The sequence below is a fragment of the Myiozetetes cayanensis genome, unplaced genomic scaffold (assembly GCF_022539395.1).
Source record: "Myiozetetes cayanensis isolate MyiCay16 unplaced genomic scaffold, myiCay2020 scf1, whole genome shotgun sequence".
NCBI lineage: Eukaryota > Metazoa > Chordata > Aves > Passeriformes > Tyrannidae > Myiozetetes > Myiozetetes cayanensis.
In genome coordinates, this window is record NW_026086604.1 from 123,638,422 (window position 1) to 123,659,522 (window position 21,101).

The 21,101-nt window shown below is 37.2% G+C and overlaps 1 protein-coding gene across 1 annotated transcript in view; it reads left to right on the forward strand.

Moving 5' to 3' along the window:
- Positions 1-17,909, forward strand: part of VWDE (von Willebrand factor D and EGF domains) — a 32,912-nt gene extending 15,003 nt beyond the window's left edge. Inside the window, exons 12-30 of the mRNA XM_050332876.1 lie at positions 363-499; positions 3,278-3,433; positions 4,024-4,128; positions 4,490-4,604; positions 5,574-5,824; positions 5,944-6,163; positions 6,712-6,849; positions 7,439-7,501; positions 8,976-9,647; positions 9,978-10,073; positions 10,159-10,254; positions 10,778-10,873; positions 11,619-11,714; positions 12,052-12,147; positions 12,642-12,737; positions 12,835-12,930; positions 14,170-14,265; positions 14,822-14,925; positions 16,039-17,909. Of these exons, the coding sequence (XP_050188833.1) occupies positions 363-499; positions 3,278-3,433; positions 4,024-4,128; positions 4,490-4,604; positions 5,574-5,824; positions 5,944-6,163; positions 6,712-6,849; positions 7,439-7,501; positions 8,976-9,647; positions 9,978-10,073; positions 10,159-10,254; positions 10,778-10,873; positions 11,619-11,714; positions 12,052-12,147; positions 12,642-12,737; positions 12,835-12,930; positions 14,170-14,265; positions 14,822-14,925; positions 16,039-16,059 (2,750 nt within the window). The 3' untranslated portion in view covers positions 16,060-17,909. The remainder of the gene's footprint in view (positions 1-362; positions 500-3,277; positions 3,434-4,023; positions 4,129-4,489; positions 4,605-5,573; positions 5,825-5,943; positions 6,164-6,711; positions 6,850-7,438; positions 7,502-8,975; positions 9,648-9,977; positions 10,074-10,158; positions 10,255-10,777; positions 10,874-11,618; positions 11,715-12,051; positions 12,148-12,641; positions 12,738-12,834; positions 12,931-14,169; positions 14,266-14,821; positions 14,926-16,038) is intronic.
- The last annotated feature ends 3,192 nt before the right edge of the window (positions 17,910-21,101 follow it).

A 21,101-nucleotide genomic window follows, 5' to 3' on the forward strand; every position in this document is an offset into this window, starting at 1 on the left:
CATAACCGTCACCTTTCCAGTTCCTATTACTAGGGCCTGAGTTTCATTTTGATTTTATTCTGCCAATGTGATGTAAAGAGTTGTAGTTGAGAAAGCAAAACACATATTCACAAGTCTTCCTTGTCTGTTGAATTTTCTCTGCTTCATAATATTCAAGGTCTAAGTGCAGACAGAAGCCTAGCTTTAAATTTAAGATTAACAATAAAAAAAACCTTTCTGTTTATGCCCTTTTTCAACTGGGTCTAGATTTCATTGTTTACATAGTTTTCTTAGTTGGATAGAAAATTAAACATATTGCTTAATGTAAATGCATATTAATGAGTTAATATGCTGGCATTTATTGTCTAATCTCTACTTCCAAGACCAGGTTCCAGAAATTACAGAGCTGGAGAATGCTGGGCTGTGTAATATTCGACAGTATGACTGCACATCAGTGAGAGTTTTTGGACATGGCTTCAGGGAGTCATTGAATCTGAAATGTGAAATCATCAAATTGCAAGTAGGTCTCCCTGAATAGTGACAAATATATTTTAAACTTCTTGTAGAACGAGAGACAAAATGTCTAGCATGTTATTCATTGATGTGGGTACAACCCAGTGCTTCAGTCAAAGCTAAATGCAAAGGCTCTCAGCGCTTTGCAGCAGACACTGAATTCTTTGCAATATTGCCATTTCCTCCATGATAAGAGAAATACAAAACATAATGGGAATGTTCAGCAGCTGAGAGGGAGATAACAGCATAGGGCAGCTATCCATCAGAAAAGGGCAAGGGCAACCCTGTTAGTAACAACCAGTACATCGTTGTTCAGTTTTTTAAGTGCTTATGGAGAGGAATTCAAGTACCACTTCTTTGAAAAAGGACAGCAAGGTTAAAGACATTACTGGATTTCTGCCTCAATTTTAATGCTTGAAATAGCCCTTTATAAATCTGTTAGGAAAAGACAAAGACATTTTTGATATGTTGTCCATTTCCCTGAGGTAGAATACCATGGCTATTTAATGGTATACGTCAGCTCTATACCCCAGATTTGAACAGGAAATTAAAAAAATTGCATGGTAAATGTTGCACACTAAACTAAGGGGAATCTGTATAGAGAGACTGTTGTTATTCAGACCTAGAATTTGCTCAAGGCAAATTTATAAGCGGTTTACAAGTTTTAGCCTGGAATAAGCAATCAGCAATTACAAGTTTTTATGTTGTGTTATACACGAGAACAGAAAAAGCTTCAAAGTAAAACTGTGTTTCATTGATGTGATGATGGAGGGGGTGAGAGTTGGCAAAAGGGGAAGCATTCAATGGCAGATTTTGTTCTTGAGACCAAAGGTTTTCTTAGCTAGTTCCAGCAGATGCTAAAATTATTTTGACAGAATAAGCAATACTGGCTATAGATTTTTCTTAAACTCAACATGTATCCACTCAAGATGGCTTGAAATGATAGTCGAGAGTAAGTTTACACTCCATTAGGTTAGAAGACTTTTAGACCACTCTCACAGTAAGTCAATTATTGGGAATTCACTTATCACAGTTTGAAATATCTCAGTTTTAACTTGTGGCAAGATATTCTGGAATCTCTCTTTTAGGTGGTGTACTTGGCTCCCAACTACAGAAACTTTCTATTTAATCACTTTTAGTGATGATCTTTTCACTGACAAGAGCCAGCTGACTGCTGTTAGCTGCAGTTGAGGAGAAGGCTGTGAATTTTTTCCTTGAGAATACAGAAGAAAGGAAGTGGAGGAGGTTGTTTTGTTTAGTTTTCCAGGCTGGAGTAATAGTGAATTTATGGAAATGTCAATAGACTTGCAACAGAACTCCCTGTATTTTGAGACTGAACTTAAACAATTAAAATTTTGTATGTGAGGCATTTTGATGGAACTTAGAATTTCTTAGTTTCAGTATTTCCACTTTTGAAATTTTAGATCAAATCTGTGGTCCGTGGACTGTCTTACCTACTTTATGGTAGAAATTTGATAGAGGTTTGGGTTGGACATGGCCAGCAAGCTATGACTGCAGAGATACAGAATTTAAATGTAAGGCATGAGAGTGTGTTTAACCTCTGCAAAATGAAAATATTTACTTCCTTCTGTTCCCAGAAGTAAGTTTTTCTATGAACCTAATGAGCTGGAATGCTAGTAGATCTGAAGGCTTTTTAATTGGTTTTTGAAAGGTTAATCTGTTTCTGAAAAAATTATCTGAACTTGCCTCCAGGTAATAACAAAAGATTTCTGGAGAAATAGACTGTATCACTTTTCAAAGGTTACAGTACTAAGTGCACTCAAATTTTTATATTTAGAAATATTTAACATTTATACTTTTACTTACCCTTGCTGTGAATTCTTTGAATACAGGGTGAAAGAAAAACAAAATGTTTGATTGGAACAAAGATAGCTCATATGTCTTTTTAGCAAAAGTGTTTAATTTTCTGTCTTTAAAAAAAAAACCAAACAAAAAACCCCCACAAAGGCCTATACTGCAGGTGACACCTGTGTAAGGACGGGGATTGAATAAATGTCTCAATTGGCTTCAGTAACTAGAAAATGTGCCAGCTCAGTAAAACCTAGTCAAGCTCAAAATTATTTTTACTTTCTGTTCTCTTGATTCTTAGTCTGTCTGGATTCTTACTTCCATCTAACTTTATTTATTTTTCATATGCTTATTCCTACTTCCACATCAATACGTCAGTCAAACAGTATTATCATCCTTATTCTGTTACCTTAAGCTCTCGAGATGGATCCTTGGATGACTTGTCTTCAGCTCAGTTTAGAAGAAAAGTCTGCAGGGTCAATGGCGTCTTATTCTATTGAAAATCTACTGGCCTGTACAAGGGATAAAAGGCTCAGTGCCAGTATTCCCCCAGCACCCAGAATGATACCTGAGCTCTGCCAAAAACCTCATCTGTTCCTTCGACTAAAGCCTGTCCTCACATGGGAGCAGAGATGGAGTGTGACAGAGGCACTCGCACGTCAGATCAGTGCTGTTGCAGGACCACCCACTGTTTAACCCTCCTATTACTCTCCAGTTGGAAGAAGAATTTGTCTTTGACAATGCAGTGCCAAAGGACTGTGCGTCAGCAAAGGCTTCTCTGCCTTTCTTCCACAGTAGCAGGCTTAGCTAAAAATCTGTGTGTGCAAATAATGTCATTTAATATTTGCCACCACATTCTAATCCAGACATATTAGACTTGTTCAAAAACTGTACAATACATGTGTTTTTTCTCTCTGATAAAAATATTTTCATGATGTGCTTCACTGAAAAACAGATTTTCTGTTTTAATGTTTAGTATAGTAATAAACAATGGATTCCTGGAGAACTTCTGACTATGCCAGCTGTCTTCCAAAATGCCAGGACAGTCGACTGCCAATTACCAAATGATGGCCAGCAGTCTGATGTCATGGATGTGGTTGATGATAAACCCATTGCCATGTGGCAAATAAAGGTACTTACAGGACTTTCAAATATTCTCTTACGAGTAAGATGGAAATATATCACATAGATGTTACTCTTTTTTCAGTGGTACTAAAGGTGGAACTCAGCTTGCCTAACTTGGGGGTCTCAGTTTCATCACCTAAGCTGAAGTGTTGAGTGTCATTTGAGAGTGTTCTCCTTCAGGGGGACTGTAGATATGACCTAGGTCCTACAGAGACATTTGTTCTTCAGGAGTGGAAGTTACCCTAGAGCATTTCAAATAACATTGGGTACATTTATGGTAGAATTGAATTGAGCCCAGCCTATATGTACTAATCCCTGTGTGAAGCAGATATCAGAGCTCTCACAGAGATTGAGTCAGTAAGGTCAAGAGAGTGTACACACTAATCAACTTACCCTAAAATAGACACCTACATGTGGCTGGTCAAATATCTGCCTAGACTTATGGGCAGGTTTGATTAGATTTCTGATGACTGTTGTGAGAGTTTAAATACCTAAATATAGGTGTCTGTTAATAAGTGGAAGCTCATGTCAGCAGCCCACACTGGTGATCTATTGATACCTGTATTGGTTAATCCATTTTTGCTGTACAACTTGCAGATTTCTAATGATGGATTCATCTATAGCAACTCTAAAACAATGATATTATATGATGGAGCCTGTCAGACATGTGAATCACAAGAATCTGGGTTATGTACATTAAAGGTATGTGTTTCACTACTCTCCATTATGAATAAAATTATTTTTTTCAGGCAGAAAAAAATGTCGAAAAATCAGCAGAATGTACCCTGTTCTTCTTTCCAACAGGGATTTTCTATGCACAGAAATGATATGCACAGAAAGACAAGCTGAGATAAGGCAATTTTAAATGTAAAGAATCAAACCAAAAGCACTTCATATAATTACCAAATAAAACCAAACTTACCGTCAGTTGATTATATTTAAAAAGAAGCTTAGTTGCTTAATGAAAGTGCAGAATTATTAGATTTTATTTGATGCTATACAAATTCATAACCAATTTGATAACAAAAAATGTAATTGAATCACATTTTTATTTCTCTAAAAGGAGAAAACATGCAACATAGATGGACTCTGTTATGCTGAAGGAGACACAAATCCAACCAGCCCTTGCTTACTCTGCAGACCTGACACATCAAAGTTAACTTGGTCAGTCGTTGAAAGTAAGTTCTAAATAGTTCTTTTGTAATACCAAGAAGTTGAAAGTCTACTACAGTTTTATATTTATGGAAATAGTGATGGTTTGGCTTTAACTATTTACAAATAACTAATGAAAATTAACAAATTTCAGTTTAATGGGCATTTTGAAGTCTTTTGGTATTTAGCAAACTACATACACATATGTTTGTCTTCAACATATTGATATAAAAAGTACTTAAAAAAAATTATTCTGATACCAAACAGGTGGAGATCACAAACTGAATCAAATGACATGTCATATTTATTAGCCCCCTAATATGTGGACATCATCTACATCAGTGGCATAGATACAAGGCCTAAATACTTGAAAGTGTATCCAAAGTTTTCATACTTCAGTCCATTTAGAAACCACACTATGAAAAGAAGACCTAAGATTTTCCTTTTCCATAGTATAAAGTTATAGACTAGAAATTGTAGTTCTTTTGGCTCAGATTTTGTATATTCCATTGGTGTTTATGTGTATGAATGTGCTGGCAAGACTCTACCTTGATTGAATGGGACTTCTGGTGCCTGTCTTGGTGAATCCTCGTTCAAACTTTTACTGAAAGCTATTGTAGCTATACCTATTTCAAAAGAATGAAACCTGAAATAAAGGAATGAAATGAAACTCATCCAGCAATCAGGAAGACAAGGGATTTCCATGTTATAGTCATATAGTTAAAATACAGTGGTTAAATTCCATAAATTCTTTTTTGTTGTTGTTGTACAGATGCAGTGCATTACGAGCTCTTGCTTAGTAGAATTAATTTCTTTGTCATGTTGCTATAGTTAAATGAAAATATCAAGTGCTTTTTCTGTACCATACAAATGGCATTAGAATTTAAGAGAAACAATTGCATGTAACTTCCTTAATAGAAAGATATAATCCTTTTAATTTTTGTAAGTATATTGTAACTTTTGCTTAAAAGATGGAAACATCTCTTTTGTTACAGACAACCAGCCTCCGGTCCTTGAAACTTCTCAGGTTATGCTACAGACTTTTTATGGAGAAGACTTTGTATATCAGTTTTTGGCTTCAGATCCAGAGGGCTCTGCTATTCATTTCACATTGGATTCTGGTCCAGAAGGTGCCAGTCTTTCCCCATCAGGTCTCCTTTTGTGGAAAGCTGCCTCAACGAATCTCCATAAATTAACATTTTCTTTGACAGATGACTGCAATGCAACAACTAAGGTAGAAATAGAGGTAATGAATATTACAGTAGAATGACACCTACTAGTAAGATGTTTAAGATATCTAATTACAGAACTCATTACTAGTTCATTAAAAATATAGAAAACTGTCTTATTGGGCATGTCTTGTAGGTCAGTGTAAAATCATGTGATTGCCTAAATAATGGCTCATGTGTGACAAACATTAATTTCCCACCTGGAAGTGGAAGATATCTTTGTGTGTGTGTGGCTGGATTTGAAGGTGATCTCTGTGAAGGGAATACTGATGACTGTAGACTTAACCAGTGTGGTGTTGGCAGATGTGTGGATGGAATAAACAGCTATTACTGTGAATGTCCACCTGAACTTCAAGGTAAATTACTACTTTATTTACACACATTTATCACGTTTAGTGATAAATAGGAGTTTCTAATTTTATGTCTGCAATTTTATTTTTTAATTTTTGACCATAAATAGCTTACTGTTAGATTATGAAGAAATTTTGTGGTCTGGTGATAAAAACATATGGTATACTTCAAGATTTTTCTTGCATGAATACAATGGATGTTTATATTAGTTTACTATGAAAACAAATTTCAATTGTTTTTCTTCACAAAGATAAACTCAGCAATATGGAGAATCACAGGAATGATGAGTTTGGTTACAGTGTGATTTCTCCTGCAGATAAACATGTAGTTCCCACAGCCCATCTTCTCCATATTCTGCAATAAAGAAGATACTTAATATAAGATGTAAAAAATGTGAATTGCAAACCTAGTCAGCTGTTCTTATTAGATGTGCTGAAACAATACATGTTTTTTTCCCTACTTCAGCACTTGCATACATTGTACTTTTATAAATATGCCATCAAATTCAAGTGAGACAATAATATAGAAAAATTGAATCTGTATTTTAATGCAGGTGAACATTGTCAAGAGGATGTAGATGAATGCGCATCCAGTCCTTGCTTCCCTGGAGTATTTTGCTTCAATACTTTTGGTTCTTACCATTGTGGTCCATGCCCAAATAATCTACAAGGAGATGGGAAGTCATGTTATGGTAAAATTACTTGTTTTTTAGAAGAGTAGTATTATCTTACTGTCATTCAGATAAAATATCTTTGATTATGCTTCATGTTTCTAACAGTAACTTAGAACTCTTTTCAGCAGTCAGCAAAACAGGACTGTGTCTCTGGTGATGGCAATGTCAGACTGTACTGGATTGCATAGCTGTAAGAAACTTTTTCTAGTGACAAGTAAAAAACCAGATACAAGACATCACAATTCTTTTATATCAAAGTAGAATGCAATGAAATTTTGGGGTTTTTCCTTCATTATTTTCATGATATGAGAAATTATTGATAAAATATTTTTCTATTAGATTGATTATCATAGAACTATTTACCCAAATCAAGGCATTTGCCAACTAAGGTGCCCAAACATTTATTTACAATGCAATTACTGAATAACTTGTATTTTTAAAATACTCTGTTAAAAACTTTTAAGAAACATTTTTTACTTTCTATCTGCTTTCTGAATTTTGAGTTGTTTTTATCTATTAAAACTTTAACTGTTTTGATTTATTTAAAGTTGAAATAAATGTAGCTACATCTGTGCACTATTAATGTGCCTTCACACATATTTTTTAGAAAGCTCTGAAGACCCTGATGTTGAAAGGAAGGATTCCACAGGAGAAATTGGAGGGAATAAAGGTGATTTTTTTCATAAAGAGAATTGAATTTCTGATTCACATACTGATAACAATAGAGTTGTCAAACAAAGGTCCTAGTCAGTTTTATGTTAGTTAGTTTAATTTTTCAGTTTGACACAATTTAATTCATTACTCGGGTTGTATTCTGATGTGAAAAATGAGACCGAAATGTCAATATCAACAAATCCCTTAGGTCAATCAAGTCATTTTATTAAGAGTGTGATGTATGACACTCTTACAGTTGCCTTTTGTTTTAGTGACTAACCACTGACATAGAATAGGTAACAAGGGGATAGGAACATCTGTTATATGAGATAAGCAAAAGTTTATGGCATTATGTTGAATGCCATTTTTCTGCTTTAATCAAAGGAAAGGTGAAAGATGTGGCAAGTGACTGTCTTTATTCCAAAACTCTAAATGCTGTTGCTGGCATTTCCAGGTCTGTGCCTGCTGGGGCTTTCTTTGCAGGAAATTCTCATGTGTCTTTTCCCTTTGTCTCTGAATTGTTGCTGAGGGAGAAGGAAGATACTCTCTCACTCCACTGCCAGTGCTGGATAACTCTTCATCAACTGCAAAATAGTTTGCTTTTCAGCAATGCTAGACAGCACTCTAATACAATTCAGTAAAGTTTAACCTTTTGTGGACCATTTTCTAGTACTGTTATAAATTGGTGGAGGGGTTCATTCTTTCTCTGCCCCACAATGCTAAAAGACCACATATGGCATTCTACCAGTCTCGGATTACAGTGCCTTACTCCTTTCCACCGACTGGGGCAGAATATGAAGAACTTTTCATTCATTTTGCACTCCTTTCAATGAGGAGGCTGAGTCAGTCTCTATTGTTTAGAAAACACAGGCAAAACGCACTAATAAAACCCATGCAGAAACTTTAAGAAAGTTGCTTAAAAAGTTTGAGAAGTAAAAGATGGTAATACTTTTGCAATAAGGTGGTGGATTATTCACCAAGAATATTGTCCATGGTGCATCAGTAAGTAAAATCACCTATATACTTGCACTTAAATCTTTGCTTCTGGACTCCCAGCTTACTACTAGCATTTAGACACACCGATGAACCATATGCAGTATCTTTTCTTTAAATCCTTTCAGTTACCTGGCTGGAAGTCATATATGGAGCTGGTAATCTGCTCTAACAGTAAATCTCTTTATTGACGTGATGTGGGAAAATCTCTGCTGTCTGACTCATATATATGGTGATTTCTCCTTATCTTCCAGCCAAGAAAAGGCCACAGGTGAGGGTGAGAAAGGACATAAAAGAATACCTTGATCTTCTCTAATTCTACCAGTTAGGTTCTACTGCATGTTTACATTCTGATGTAGCACATGGAGGGACTTCCTGAATCACAGAATGAATGGGCTGTATGTTTATCTGTTCAGAAAGCATGCCCCACCCTCAGAAGGAAAAGAGTCTGTCAGTGTTCACATAATTTCCCCACCTTTCTTTCTAACATGCTGCAGGGTTTCAACAATCGTCCTTTGAGAAGGTTTTAAGCATCTCAAGCTATAATCCCAGTTCTACAGATGTCCCAAAGAGATTTATTTCTACAGAAATGTTCAGTAGCAGCACACCACCAGCCTCCACAGTAAAAACAATCACTGCCTGGAAGTCACTTGATTCTCAGAGAAGTGCTTCTTTACAACCTGCTATTACTGGAAACATTGCTCACGCTCTCATCAGTGGTCACCTTGCTGACATGGAAGTGAGTTCTTCAGTACATACTGTGATGACTGCATCTTCAGGGAGCCATGCTGTATCATCTGAGAAGAAAACAAGGGCACAAGTTGAGGACTACAGCTATTTTGAGAGTAGCAGGAAGACTTCTAGCAGCAGAGCAAATATAAGCAAAGGACTTTCTTTGCCAAGCAAAGCATTCAGAGGTGGCAGTGCTCAGAGAGTTCTACACCTGTTAGCCAAGCATAAAGCAAGTAATTTACCTTTTACCCTTGTTGAAGTCACTGTCCCACCAAAAATGTTTCCTGAAGAATTAAGTGAAGCAGTGATTCCTAAAGCAATAAGCTGTACTGATTTACCCTGTTTTCCTGGTGTACGCTGTGAGCCAAATCAGGATGGAAGCATCAAGTGTGGTCATTGTCCTTACGGTTATTATGGAGATGGCTTCACTTGCAGAGGTATTACAAATGACTGAACTTAAACGCCTTGAAGAAAAGGATCTTGAGATGTCTTTGTAACTTGAAAGTACATTGTTACTGTATAATCAATGAAAAGCATGGTGTATTGAATTTTCTCAATTTCATTATTAATATTGGCATAGCCTACAGGCTTTTCATTGTATGGATGCACTTAAAAATATTTTTCTGATGTGTATTAGACTCCCATTTATAGGCAGTGACATAATGGATTCACTGTGATCTGTGTATTACGCTAGGTAAAACACAGTTGTGTGAAATGCCACTTTTATTTTCCTTATTCCTTTCTTTGTTTTCTTCATTGCCTTTCAGCAAGATGTAGACAAACATGTGGCAAAAATATGGAGTGTGTGGCACCCAATATTTGTAAATGCAAGCCTGGTTATGCTGGTTATAACTGTCAGACCAGTGAGTATGGCATTTTGATTTTGCCTATGGTAACTCCTATGCACAAATTAATGATTTGGAGAGTGATATTGATTTTTTTGCACAGCCCTGTGCAGACCTGATTGCAAAAACGGTGGGAAGTGCATTAAGCCAAATGTCTGTGAATGTCTACCAGGATTCAGTGGCTCCACTTGTGAGGAAGGTAAATAGAGTATTTTTTGCTTTTGAATGCATAAATACCCAAAGGATGCTGTGAATATCTTCCATGACTGTTCATTCTGACAGCAAAGAGGTATGCTCATTTTACTTTTACTTTAACAGAACTCTTAAGTAACACATTACTGTATATCCTAATTTTCTTGATATACACTGTAAACATTACTTGTGATTGGATATTCCTAAATTTAGCTTTCACAGCAAGTAGAGGACTTCACCAGTGAATGTAATTGCCTCTAAGCTACACAGTCCTGAAGAATGGGAAGTACTCTCTGGAAATTGTGTCAGGTTTCTTTTTTCAGGGTGGCCACCACTGCTGGGACTTTGTGTATTGTTGGAATGAAATTCTTCTTGTTATTCTTGTCAAAAGGCATAGCATATGTCTCCTTATTTTATTTCCAGTTCTTTGCTCACCACCAGTTATTAACATTTCCCTTTTTATAAAGCATGACCAATCCGTGCATCTTTGTGGAGCTGATTTCTTGAACAACATAATTCTGTATCTGCAGCACATTGTAAACCACCCTGCCAAAATGGAGGCACGTGTTTGGCCAGAAATCTCTGCACCTGCCCATATGGTTTTGTGGGACCAAGATGTGATACAAGTAAGCAAAAGAAGTATAAGGGAAAAATACGGAACATTTGCTTCTGTTCTTCAGGAGCAAGAAAGCAAATTACGGTTTAAATTTTTGATGCACTCTGTCTAATGCTAGCAAATGACATAATACCTCTGCCTCTTTGAAGGAACCCATATTTGGGCTTTTTGAATATTAGATAATATTTGCACACAACTTTGAAAACATAATGGACTATAAAGGTTTGCCTAGATTTCATACTGGTAATTTGTATTGTTCAGAGAGTCCAAATTTAGGCATGCTGTTTATATACCATTCACTTGAATGTACTACTTAAATGTCTTTGCCTGTTTGTCTCGTGTCACTATGAGCGCTTGCTGAAGTGATGGAAGATATTTGACTGAACTTCCTTGGAGTCCTTCAAACCCATCATGTAACATGATCCACTTGCCTCTTAGTATAACATTTTCCATTTGTTTTAGAATTTTTTTGAAATTTTCTAGATTTTTACTGAACATAACCAAATCATGCATAATTGCATGGAAAGACATTTTATTTACTTTCTTGTCTAGTGCTAGCTGTTATGGGTTTGAGACTGGATTAATCTGTTCAGCAATTCCTCTTCAGCTAGTGGTATGTTATTTCCAGCGTTGATATTTGGGAAAGAACTGAAAAATTTATCCAGCATAATTTGTAACATATCTCTCTCTCTCCCCTCATCCCCGTCTCCTCCCCTGCCTTCTCCTTTGTTTCTGCCCAACTTTCTGGATGGCAGTGGTTTGCAACAGACATTGTGAAAATGGTGGTGAATGTCTCACTCCAGACATCTGCCAGTGTAAACCTGGGTGGTACGGACCTACATGCAGTACAGGTAACACTCCTACAAGTTTCACCTTCCTGATAGAGTGTCCGTGGGACCTCCCATAGTTTGAAACCTGGAACTGTGTGACTCAGAGACCAGCGATGGGCAGTTGCTTACTGCAGCACAGCCCCAGCACTCCCTCGTGTCTCTGCATGTAGTAGTTTTGCTGCCAGCACCTCTTGGAAGTCTTATGCTGATCCTTTAATTTTGGAGAAGATTCTGTGGGAGTGGTGTTACCTGCAGTTGTCTTAGGTGTTTAGTTCCTGTCCTTGCAACACACACACATTTTTTTATATACCTTATTTGGATGTCATGCTTCCCAATCTTCCTGAACCTGTTTCTGCAGCAAGGTGTGATCCTGTGTGTCTCAATGGTGGTTCCTGCACTAAGCCAGATGTTTGCCTCTGTCCACATGGATTCTTTGGTGCCCAGTGTCAGAATGGTAATATTTTCTATTTTTTCTTACCCTCACCCCTTAGCTGCCATTATGAGACAACATGTGAGAATACATTAAGACACAAAATTAGCAATCAAGTCACGTACCTGAGAAGTGGTGCAAAACAGATACTATGTTAATTTTTAGATTTTATGACTGATTCAATGAGTGTCTAAGGAGAAGGGAGACTCAAAATTTGTCTTGTCTTCCACTCAACATTTGAGCAGCATTCAGCCAGTTCCGTTGTATATTTTGTGTAACCTAGTTACTCATGTACACATACAGTTGCCAGCCTTGACCCCTTTTTATCTGATTTTGTCTTTACTATTGATGTTGGCACCAAACCACATTAATATGATTTTTACAACACTGGCCTGATAGTGCTGAACATCTATACAAGCTGTCAGAATCTTAATGTTGCTCTCTTGTTTCATAGAAGTATATCACTGAGTCAAACAAAATGCAAACTACAGCCTTTTCCTCCTGTTTCTGTCTTTTAGCTGTTTGCAGCCCGCCTTGTAAGAACGGTGGTCACTGCATGAGAAATAATGTCTGTAGTTGTCCTGATGGGTACACGGGTGGAAGATGTGAAAAAAGTAAGCCAGTGTTAAAATCCTTCCAGGATCCAAAAATAACCAATAAATTATTCTGTAATCAGTTAAATGTATTAAACAGCACATTTTTGATTTTAAGGCATCTGTGAGCCAAGGTGTATGAATGGAGGAAGATGTGTCGGCCCAAACATTTGCTCTTGTCCTTCAGGATGGAGAGGAAGAAGATGTGACACTCGTAAGTCCCTTGTAGTTAACAGGAGAACCATACCTTAAAAGTAATATATGATTTAAGGTAACTCTGTCCACACAAGTAATAGGAAGTTAGTGCCAAAGAACTTAAGAATGTACATGCATTGAAAAAATAGTAGTCTGTAGCTTGGAAGCGAAATTTAGGATGGAGAACTAATACCATCCAGTTCTTAGGCTAAATCATGAGATCAAAATATCTTTTAAATTCTTGTATAGCAAATATTATCTGTTTCTTTCTTAATTCTTGTCTGTATTTCTGCAAGGAGCTGAGTTCAATAAAGTGAAAGAAATCCAATTTGTGCTGTAGGAAATAAAAACAGATAGAAAAAGTTCAGTGAAAGATGGAAAAAACTGTGGAAACAGTGTGAAGCAATTGAAATAGAAGATGCAATGAGCACAAGCTCTTTAGGACAGGCAGAAATAGGACTGTGATGTCCTAGAACATCTGTGGGTCGCGTTGTACCTTAATGAAGATACTGATGGTGCATAAAGAAAATCTGTCAGCGTGGATAAAAGCACAATCTGCATGAAAATCAGCATGAGGATGGGTGGTAGAAATCCCACAGCTAAAGTGATAGTGTCTGTCATAGTACTCATCCAAGGCTCAGGAACTGATGTGGGCAATGAGCTCTCTAATGGCATGGAGGAAAAACAGTTTTCCCTCCATTACTTTCTGTAATTATTGGAAAGGGTTTTTTTTGTTGAAAAAAATCTTACGAGTATTGACAGGGATGAGATATTCTTGGACACTGTGGAAGAGAGATTTGATTATCAAATAGGCACCTAATGAATGGAAATAATAGCGGGTTAGATTATGGTTTAATAAGCAGGGACAAATGTGCAGAAAAATGGGTCACAGAAAATAACTTTGGATCAAATGTTTATGAGTTGATTCACCGTGTGTTCAGTTGCATGACAGACAAAAGATCTTTCGCCAAGGTATGGGGTTTAGAAAGGTAAATTTGGAAAACACAAAGCTATTTAGCACATTTCAGGCTTTTGTAGCAATCTGTGATGCCGCAGAACATCTCAGCCATAGGGCTTTTTGTTTCCAGTTGCCTCTCTTCTTTAATATCCTGTTGATCTTAGATAGATATTTCAGTGAAGGTGATGTGACTCTTGTGTATGAAAAGCACTCAGCCTCTCACGGGCATCCTGAAATCTGAGTCATAAGTCAAAGTAACCACTTGGAATTTAACCAAACTTTGTGATGATGTTTGTGCAGCAATCTGTCTTCAGGAATGTAAGAATGGTGGGGAGTGTATTGGACTGAATACATGTCATTGTCCTCCACAGTGGGAAGGAATCCAATGTCAAACACGTAAGAATGATGTGACCTGAAACCTCTTGCTTCAGCGCAGTTCAGACTGCACGGTACAGCCATATGCAGAGCCTTGAAGTCCTGTACCTTGGTTGTATTTTAGCCTAATCTTGTCAAAGGCAGGATAAAGAGTAGAGATTCCTCTGCCCGTTCTGAAGCCCTCCAGGATATGATGGCTGTCTGGGACCATGGCAGTATGTGCTGGCTTGCTCTAGTACTGTACACTGCTGTACCAGCCCTGAGAGGCCATTGCAATGGCTTGAAATAGTAAGATGCATTAAAAAACACCTTACTCATGTTCCTTGCTCAGTCTCATTCACACCCTTGGCATGTTTTCATATTAAATCTGCATCAAAGCATGAGGGGGAGGGGATGGGCATAAGAACTTTGTTGCTTCCACATGACCTTTAAGTCTCCTTATGCTGAGGGGTGTTTCCCTGAGAAAATACTGAGTTCTTGGCTCCTATAAGCAAACAGAATAAGTGTATAGAAATAGTAGCCACTTCTCCTCCACCAGGCTGTTTCGATGAATAAAGCCACATATCTCTTGTTTCAGCTGTGTGCAACCAGAAGTGTCTGTTTGGAGGCAAGTGTGTGTTGCCCAACGTATGCTCTTGTCGTCCAGGTTATACTGGAGTCCTCTGTGGGAAGAAAATTCAGGTACATGTGGAGTCAAGATGTCATCACAGATAGAGTGATTTGGGAGTCGTTATCTAGCCCACCCTTGTCCAATGAAGCAGCACAATATACACCAAATGTGTATTTAGTTTGATTTCTCCCTTTCAGTCTTCAGTGAGGGAAAACTAATGAAATTCTTAAGAGCTATTTCAGTAAATTTTAGGCTTTAATATTTAAAAAATTGTTCTTAACACCTAATGTACATTTCCTTTGTTTCAAATTAAGCTGATTATCTCTTGTCATGCAGCAGGGATTGGTAACTATCCTCTTCACAACCACTATTCTCTCTTCCAGCATCTGGCCCCATTTCAGGGAGAAGTGTCCCGCTGCTGGCTTTCTTAGCTTGCATCAAGTCAAGCCCTGATCTTTTCCCAACTAACTGCACTGCCACTCGGTTCATCCTTGTTTTATACAAATGTTCCTTATACACAAGTGTAACTTGGAAATAGCTTTACTTTTTTGCATTATAGGGTATGATGGCAATTTCTCTATTTTGTCACACAATTTTCTGTTGGATTCCCTTGCTTGAGTGCTGACAGTCACTCACTGAAGTAGTTTAATTAAACATTTCCTTACAAGTAACTTCATTGTGACATGTAAAGTAAAAGTAGGCTCTTCTTGCATCATCTGTAATGTTTCTCTTCTTTTAATTTCAATCTATAAACATTTTTCTGGTGCCAGCAGAATTGAGAGATGGGGCAGATGTGTTTCAGAAATTGAAAGAGAGAAACGCTCATACATATTTTGAAAATATAAAACTATACATCATATGACAATAAGAGGCTATTTTTTGCAATATGGGTTTCCAAAATGGAACCTAAAGAGAGGAATATTCTGATTTAAATGTTTACATAAATATGACTGCAAAGCACTAACATATTTTTAATCTAGAAAATACATATTGATGATCAGTCAGACAGTGCTGTATTGATCAAAATGGCACATTTTCTTTAAGAAACGAAAGAGCTATAGGCACAATTTTAACTTACATTGACATTGTGTATCAGGAAAGCAGAAACTCATTGATAACTTTATCATAAACACAGGCTGCATCATTAAAGTCTGGTTTTAATTTATTTTTTCTCTCTCTCCCAGGTACAAAGGCATCAGGACTGAAGAAGTGTATCAATTAAATTGCAATGCTTCATGGATGTATGAGACTTGAAAAAAAAAGGCAATTACAGAGTTTATTTAAATGAAAGGAATATTCAGAAGTGTTATTTTTAAAGATACGTATTAGTCACAAATATTGGTGAGCTTCAAAACAACAATCTTGTAGTCATTAAAGCATACGTATATTACTATAATTTTTTGCTACCTCATGCACAAACCCCACAGCCTCTGATGTCTTCACTGGACTTACGGATCTGATGACTGATGCAAACTCAGAATTCTGCAGTTTGTTGATGCAGTCAGCTGGACTACGAGATTTCCTTTGTGGGGATAAGATTGTTAACAGCTGCTGAGTGAGTGTCTCCAGCAAGGAAGGCAGCACTGCAGCACTTCCTGAATGGTACCTTCTGTTTTTAAACACTGTTTACATTATGTGTTATTTGGCTGCAGACAGAAGAAAAAGCAGAACTATGTTTTTCTTCTTCTCTTGTATTTGCATCATTCTTGGTATAATGACAAGTCAGTAGGGAGGAAGGTGGGGGAACCTGAACTGAGGTTGGGCTACTAACAGTGGAGGCTTCCTTCCTGTCTTGTTAACAGTCAACCAGATGCAGAACAGCTCTTATTTTATCTATGACAAGCCTTTGTAGCCACAAGCCAGATACCAGCTCTTCTGTTTTGACTTCCTTACTTAACGCTTATAAATTTGAGTACCCAGCTACTGAATTATTGCTGTGTCTGTAAGACTTTAGGCCCCTCCTTTGAGATAGCATTCAGTAATATGAGGAAATTTTGTCCCCAGGTCTCTAGGAGAAATTTGACAATGCTTTTAGCAATGCTGAATCCTAAAATGGGAACTAATAAGCAGAGAAATTTGTTGTATATATGCCATCTGTACCCATCATGTCAGAAAGTATTTGTAAGGCCTTCTTAGAGGATTTCTGAACTGTTAGCACCTACCAGCTGCCAGGTAGTTTTTGAACAAATAAAATCCCATTTTTTCCTAAATTTCCTACAGAAGACTGCTACCCTCTCCTAGAGCTGTTAAAGACATTTCAGTTCCCACCACAACAAACTTGAGTTCTAGTAAAAGACACAAACACCCCTTTACTTAAGCCATTAAAATTTACTGTTTTGTTTATTTTAGACCAAAATTAAACATCATGACTTTCTGTTTTCCTGAGCAATATTTAGTTTACATGCTCTAATTCTGAGCGGGAAGAAAATAAGAGCTCATTTTGCCATTTACTGCCACTCTGGGATGCTGATTGCCAAATCACAGCTTTTAGCAGCTCTGTGCCTAGATTTCTCCTCACCTTTTGATAGTCCTCTTAAGTAATTTTGCAAAGTAAGATGGCAGTTTGAGAGCTCAGCATCATTCCAGAATGATACCTGATGGATTTCCAAGTACCTGACTTGTGTATTTAAAAAATATTTTCAGTTTCCCACTTGCATTTTAAATGTCAGTGTTTCCATAGTTTCTTTCAATCAAGTATCTCAGTGGCTGATAGCTCGATAATCTGAGAACTATTCTGTTATTTAAAACCTTTCTCACACCTCACAAAGATCTCGATGAACAAAACCTGAGTAGCTCTTGGAACTGATGCCTCAGGATGATGCTTTGAATACAAAAGGTTCTGAAAATGTTTTTAAAGTGCAAACACCCCGGTATCACATAATCTCATTTTGTAATCACCCCCAGTTCTACATGCCAGTTACAGAGGTACTGTGCTAAAGAGAAAGAACATCTGCCTGGAACACTGCTAATAATATTTTGGTTAATGAGTTTCTGCAACCCTCTGTTCACTAAACTTAATATGTATATGTGCATTTCTAGGATTTCAGGCTGAATAAAGGGGTTTTTTATCATAACTTTTAGTATTTCCCATTCATTTTCAATGGTTCTAAAGGCAGAAATTATTTTGTTTACATTTTCCAAACACAAGCTGTGTGAACAAAAGCATATCCACAGTTTTGCTATAGTAGCTAAAAATGCTCAGTACTAAGCTGTGCTATTTTCCAGCAAACACATGGTGCAGAAAAATTACTAGTACACGCAAGAGGCCAGACAGCTACTTCAAAACTGTCCAGTAATTATGTGATTAGTTGAAACTATTTTGTTTCTAGATTGTCCATCATAACATGAAACAGAATTCACTGTAAGCACAGAGAGTGCTTGGGTACTGAGGTTAACAAAACTGTTCCAAACTTGCAATCTGAAATTAAACCCCAAAGATTTAGGGGATTTGGGACAGGGAGAGAAGGGTTGCACACTACTGGAGTTGACACAGTTCTGATCTGACGGAAGGAACGGCCACTTGTGCCAAACTGAAGATCTTGCAGTGACCCTTAGCACACTATGCAGAACACTGGCATCTTCGCTGAATTTTCTTGCATGATTTCTTTAGACACTACAGAGTGCTGGAAGGTACCTGTGTACATCATCCATTTATTACCAGGTTGTACTACAGTTGCTCTTCAGGCCAAGTGCAGATTGACTTTTGTCCCTGATCTTGAAAAGATCTTTAAAATGCAGTACAATCAATGATTTCTGAAGGAAGGACTTGTATCACAGGAGATATCACAGCCAGCCACGTTAGCCATGATTTGAAAATAAAACCACAAGTGGGCCCCATGAGAAAGGCTCTTTCTTTTTACAAAAGTTAATTACATATTCTCAGAGCTGTGAAGAGAAGCAAGGTAACATTTTCATTTACAAAAGCAAACTTATAAAGAAGAATCAGCACAAAAGTAAAATAGGTATAAAAACTGAAGCTACTTGACAAATTGGTTACATCGACTCCATTACTTGTCCAAATGAGAAGTTACAAAGTTTAAATTCTCCATAAAACATAACATCTGGGTAGATATACCAACCCAAACATAGAGGTTAGAAAGTGTTACTAATGACTAAAGATCTTTATGACCTTTCTGTCACATAAAGGTGTCACATAAAGGTGTTGGGTCATTTTATCCAACTTCCGCCCACAGCTCCGTTTAGTCAGTAAATGATATTTTATAGATAAACCACTTAAATCAATTCTTGTAACAACCACTCATTAGTAAGAGAAAATATAAATGGTAAAATGTGAGTGCAACTAAATTAGAAAGAAGAAACACTTTTCACATTTCCATGCACACTCTAAAAAGACAGAGTATCAAAAATGCAACCAGTGCAATATCCCTACAATGTTTCCAGTTGTTTATAGTGAAAAACAGAGCATCCTACTAACTATAGTTACAATTAGCTCTAACAAGTAAGAGAGCTAACATGTTCTGTATTGTTTTTCTTGACCTTTGAGCTGCATGCATGACTCACTTCCCACAGAAAGACACATCAGTTTCCAAAAACCACATTCTGTAACTTGTACATTCAATCCTCCAGCGAGTGGAAAACAAACAAAAGACAAGAATTACTAACAGTTCTTTTAGTAAATGTACGTGGAATGTGGAAATAATGTGGGGACCTTGATTTTCACTTTTAATCTCACTTAAAATTTAATTGAATTCTAAAAATAAATTATACTTCTTAACAGAATAAACAAAGAAAAACCCATTAAAAACCCTGTAGCCAGTAGATGGTGCTACATTCAAGCAATATTTCTAAAATATGACATTGCTTTCTGTGTGCTATCAAACGACTTCTTACTTATTTCAGTCGTTTCTAAAGAAGAAATTAATTAAATCAGCATTTGTTTTGGCCTGCTCAGAAACACCAATTACACATCTCACTGACTGCTCATTTTACTCCTAACAATGTCAAGATCTCTTCCAGCTTCTAGTCACCATTATTGTCAGTTTTGTCTGTACTACCAGAAGTCAGTCTTTTGGGAATAATACTGAGATATGCTACTTTTTATTTGCATAGTTCTGCTCATTTACTCTGAATCTTTGGTCTGATGTAAGTAATTTTTTCCACTTCACCCCCCCCCCCTGCAACCAGTATGTCACCTAAGGTATTCAGCTCCTGAATTTCTGAATTATGGCATGATTATTGTAATGAACTGTGACACTAAATTTCATCAACATCAAGCCTACTTCAGAACCACTGATGAAATCATCTTGTTTCATGCATGAAAATCACTTTTTTTTACTAGTAGGTGTGAAATAGCCAGTGTATCACAGTAAAAGCAGCATAAAAACCATGCACTCCTCTTATGTGGTCCTCTGTCTCTGGGAACAAATCCTGCACAACATGCCTGTAGCATGTTTTGTCTGAAAGAAATGCAACAGCCTCCAAAGCAAGGGCAGAGGAAAGCTCGACTGTGCCACACAGCAATTGCTCACAACAAGAAATCAGGAGTCTCATGAACTACACCCTTGCCTTTCATTTGCTCCCTGCATTCTTTTAGGGAAGGCTGGTAACTGAGAAGACCCTATTACCCTTGCCTTTTTACTCAGTGGCTTGTAATCCCCGGAGAAACATGCCCATAATAAGTCACTCTGCCCACGAGATCTACTGCATGTTTTGGTGAGGGAGTTTACACATAAGTTAAAATGTTATTCCAACAAACGGACTAAAGTAATGCATAGCTAAAATTCTCCAACCAAAAATTCCAGTTTCACCTAGAAGACAATGAAAACCAATCTATCTCAAAAAAATAATTGATCTGAGCACCATTCAGAAAGTTGACTGATTCAACTCACAGGTTTGGGCAAAACCTTCCTCAACTGCAGCATTCAAGCAACAGCACAAATGAGACATGGAACAATGGACATATGAGTCTCAGTCCAATATGCAGCCTGATCAAAAGGCTGCAAAATCTAAATAAGGCCACATGGGAATACCTCCAGAAGGGAGGCCTCAACATGTTCCATGCAGGTGATTTGTGATAGGCACAGTTTTTCCTCCCTGCCAGTCCGTAGCCTCCTGATGTACTGCTCCTATAACAACACAGTCTTGAATGGAAAAGAATTGTCAGTGTCTCCAGAAGAAAAACACATTTCCCTATCTCACTGGGTTAAGGAGAAGAAATAATTGGAAGTTGAGAGATGATCAAATAATATGACTGTAGAAGCGGTCAAGATAAGGACTCTTTTAGAGT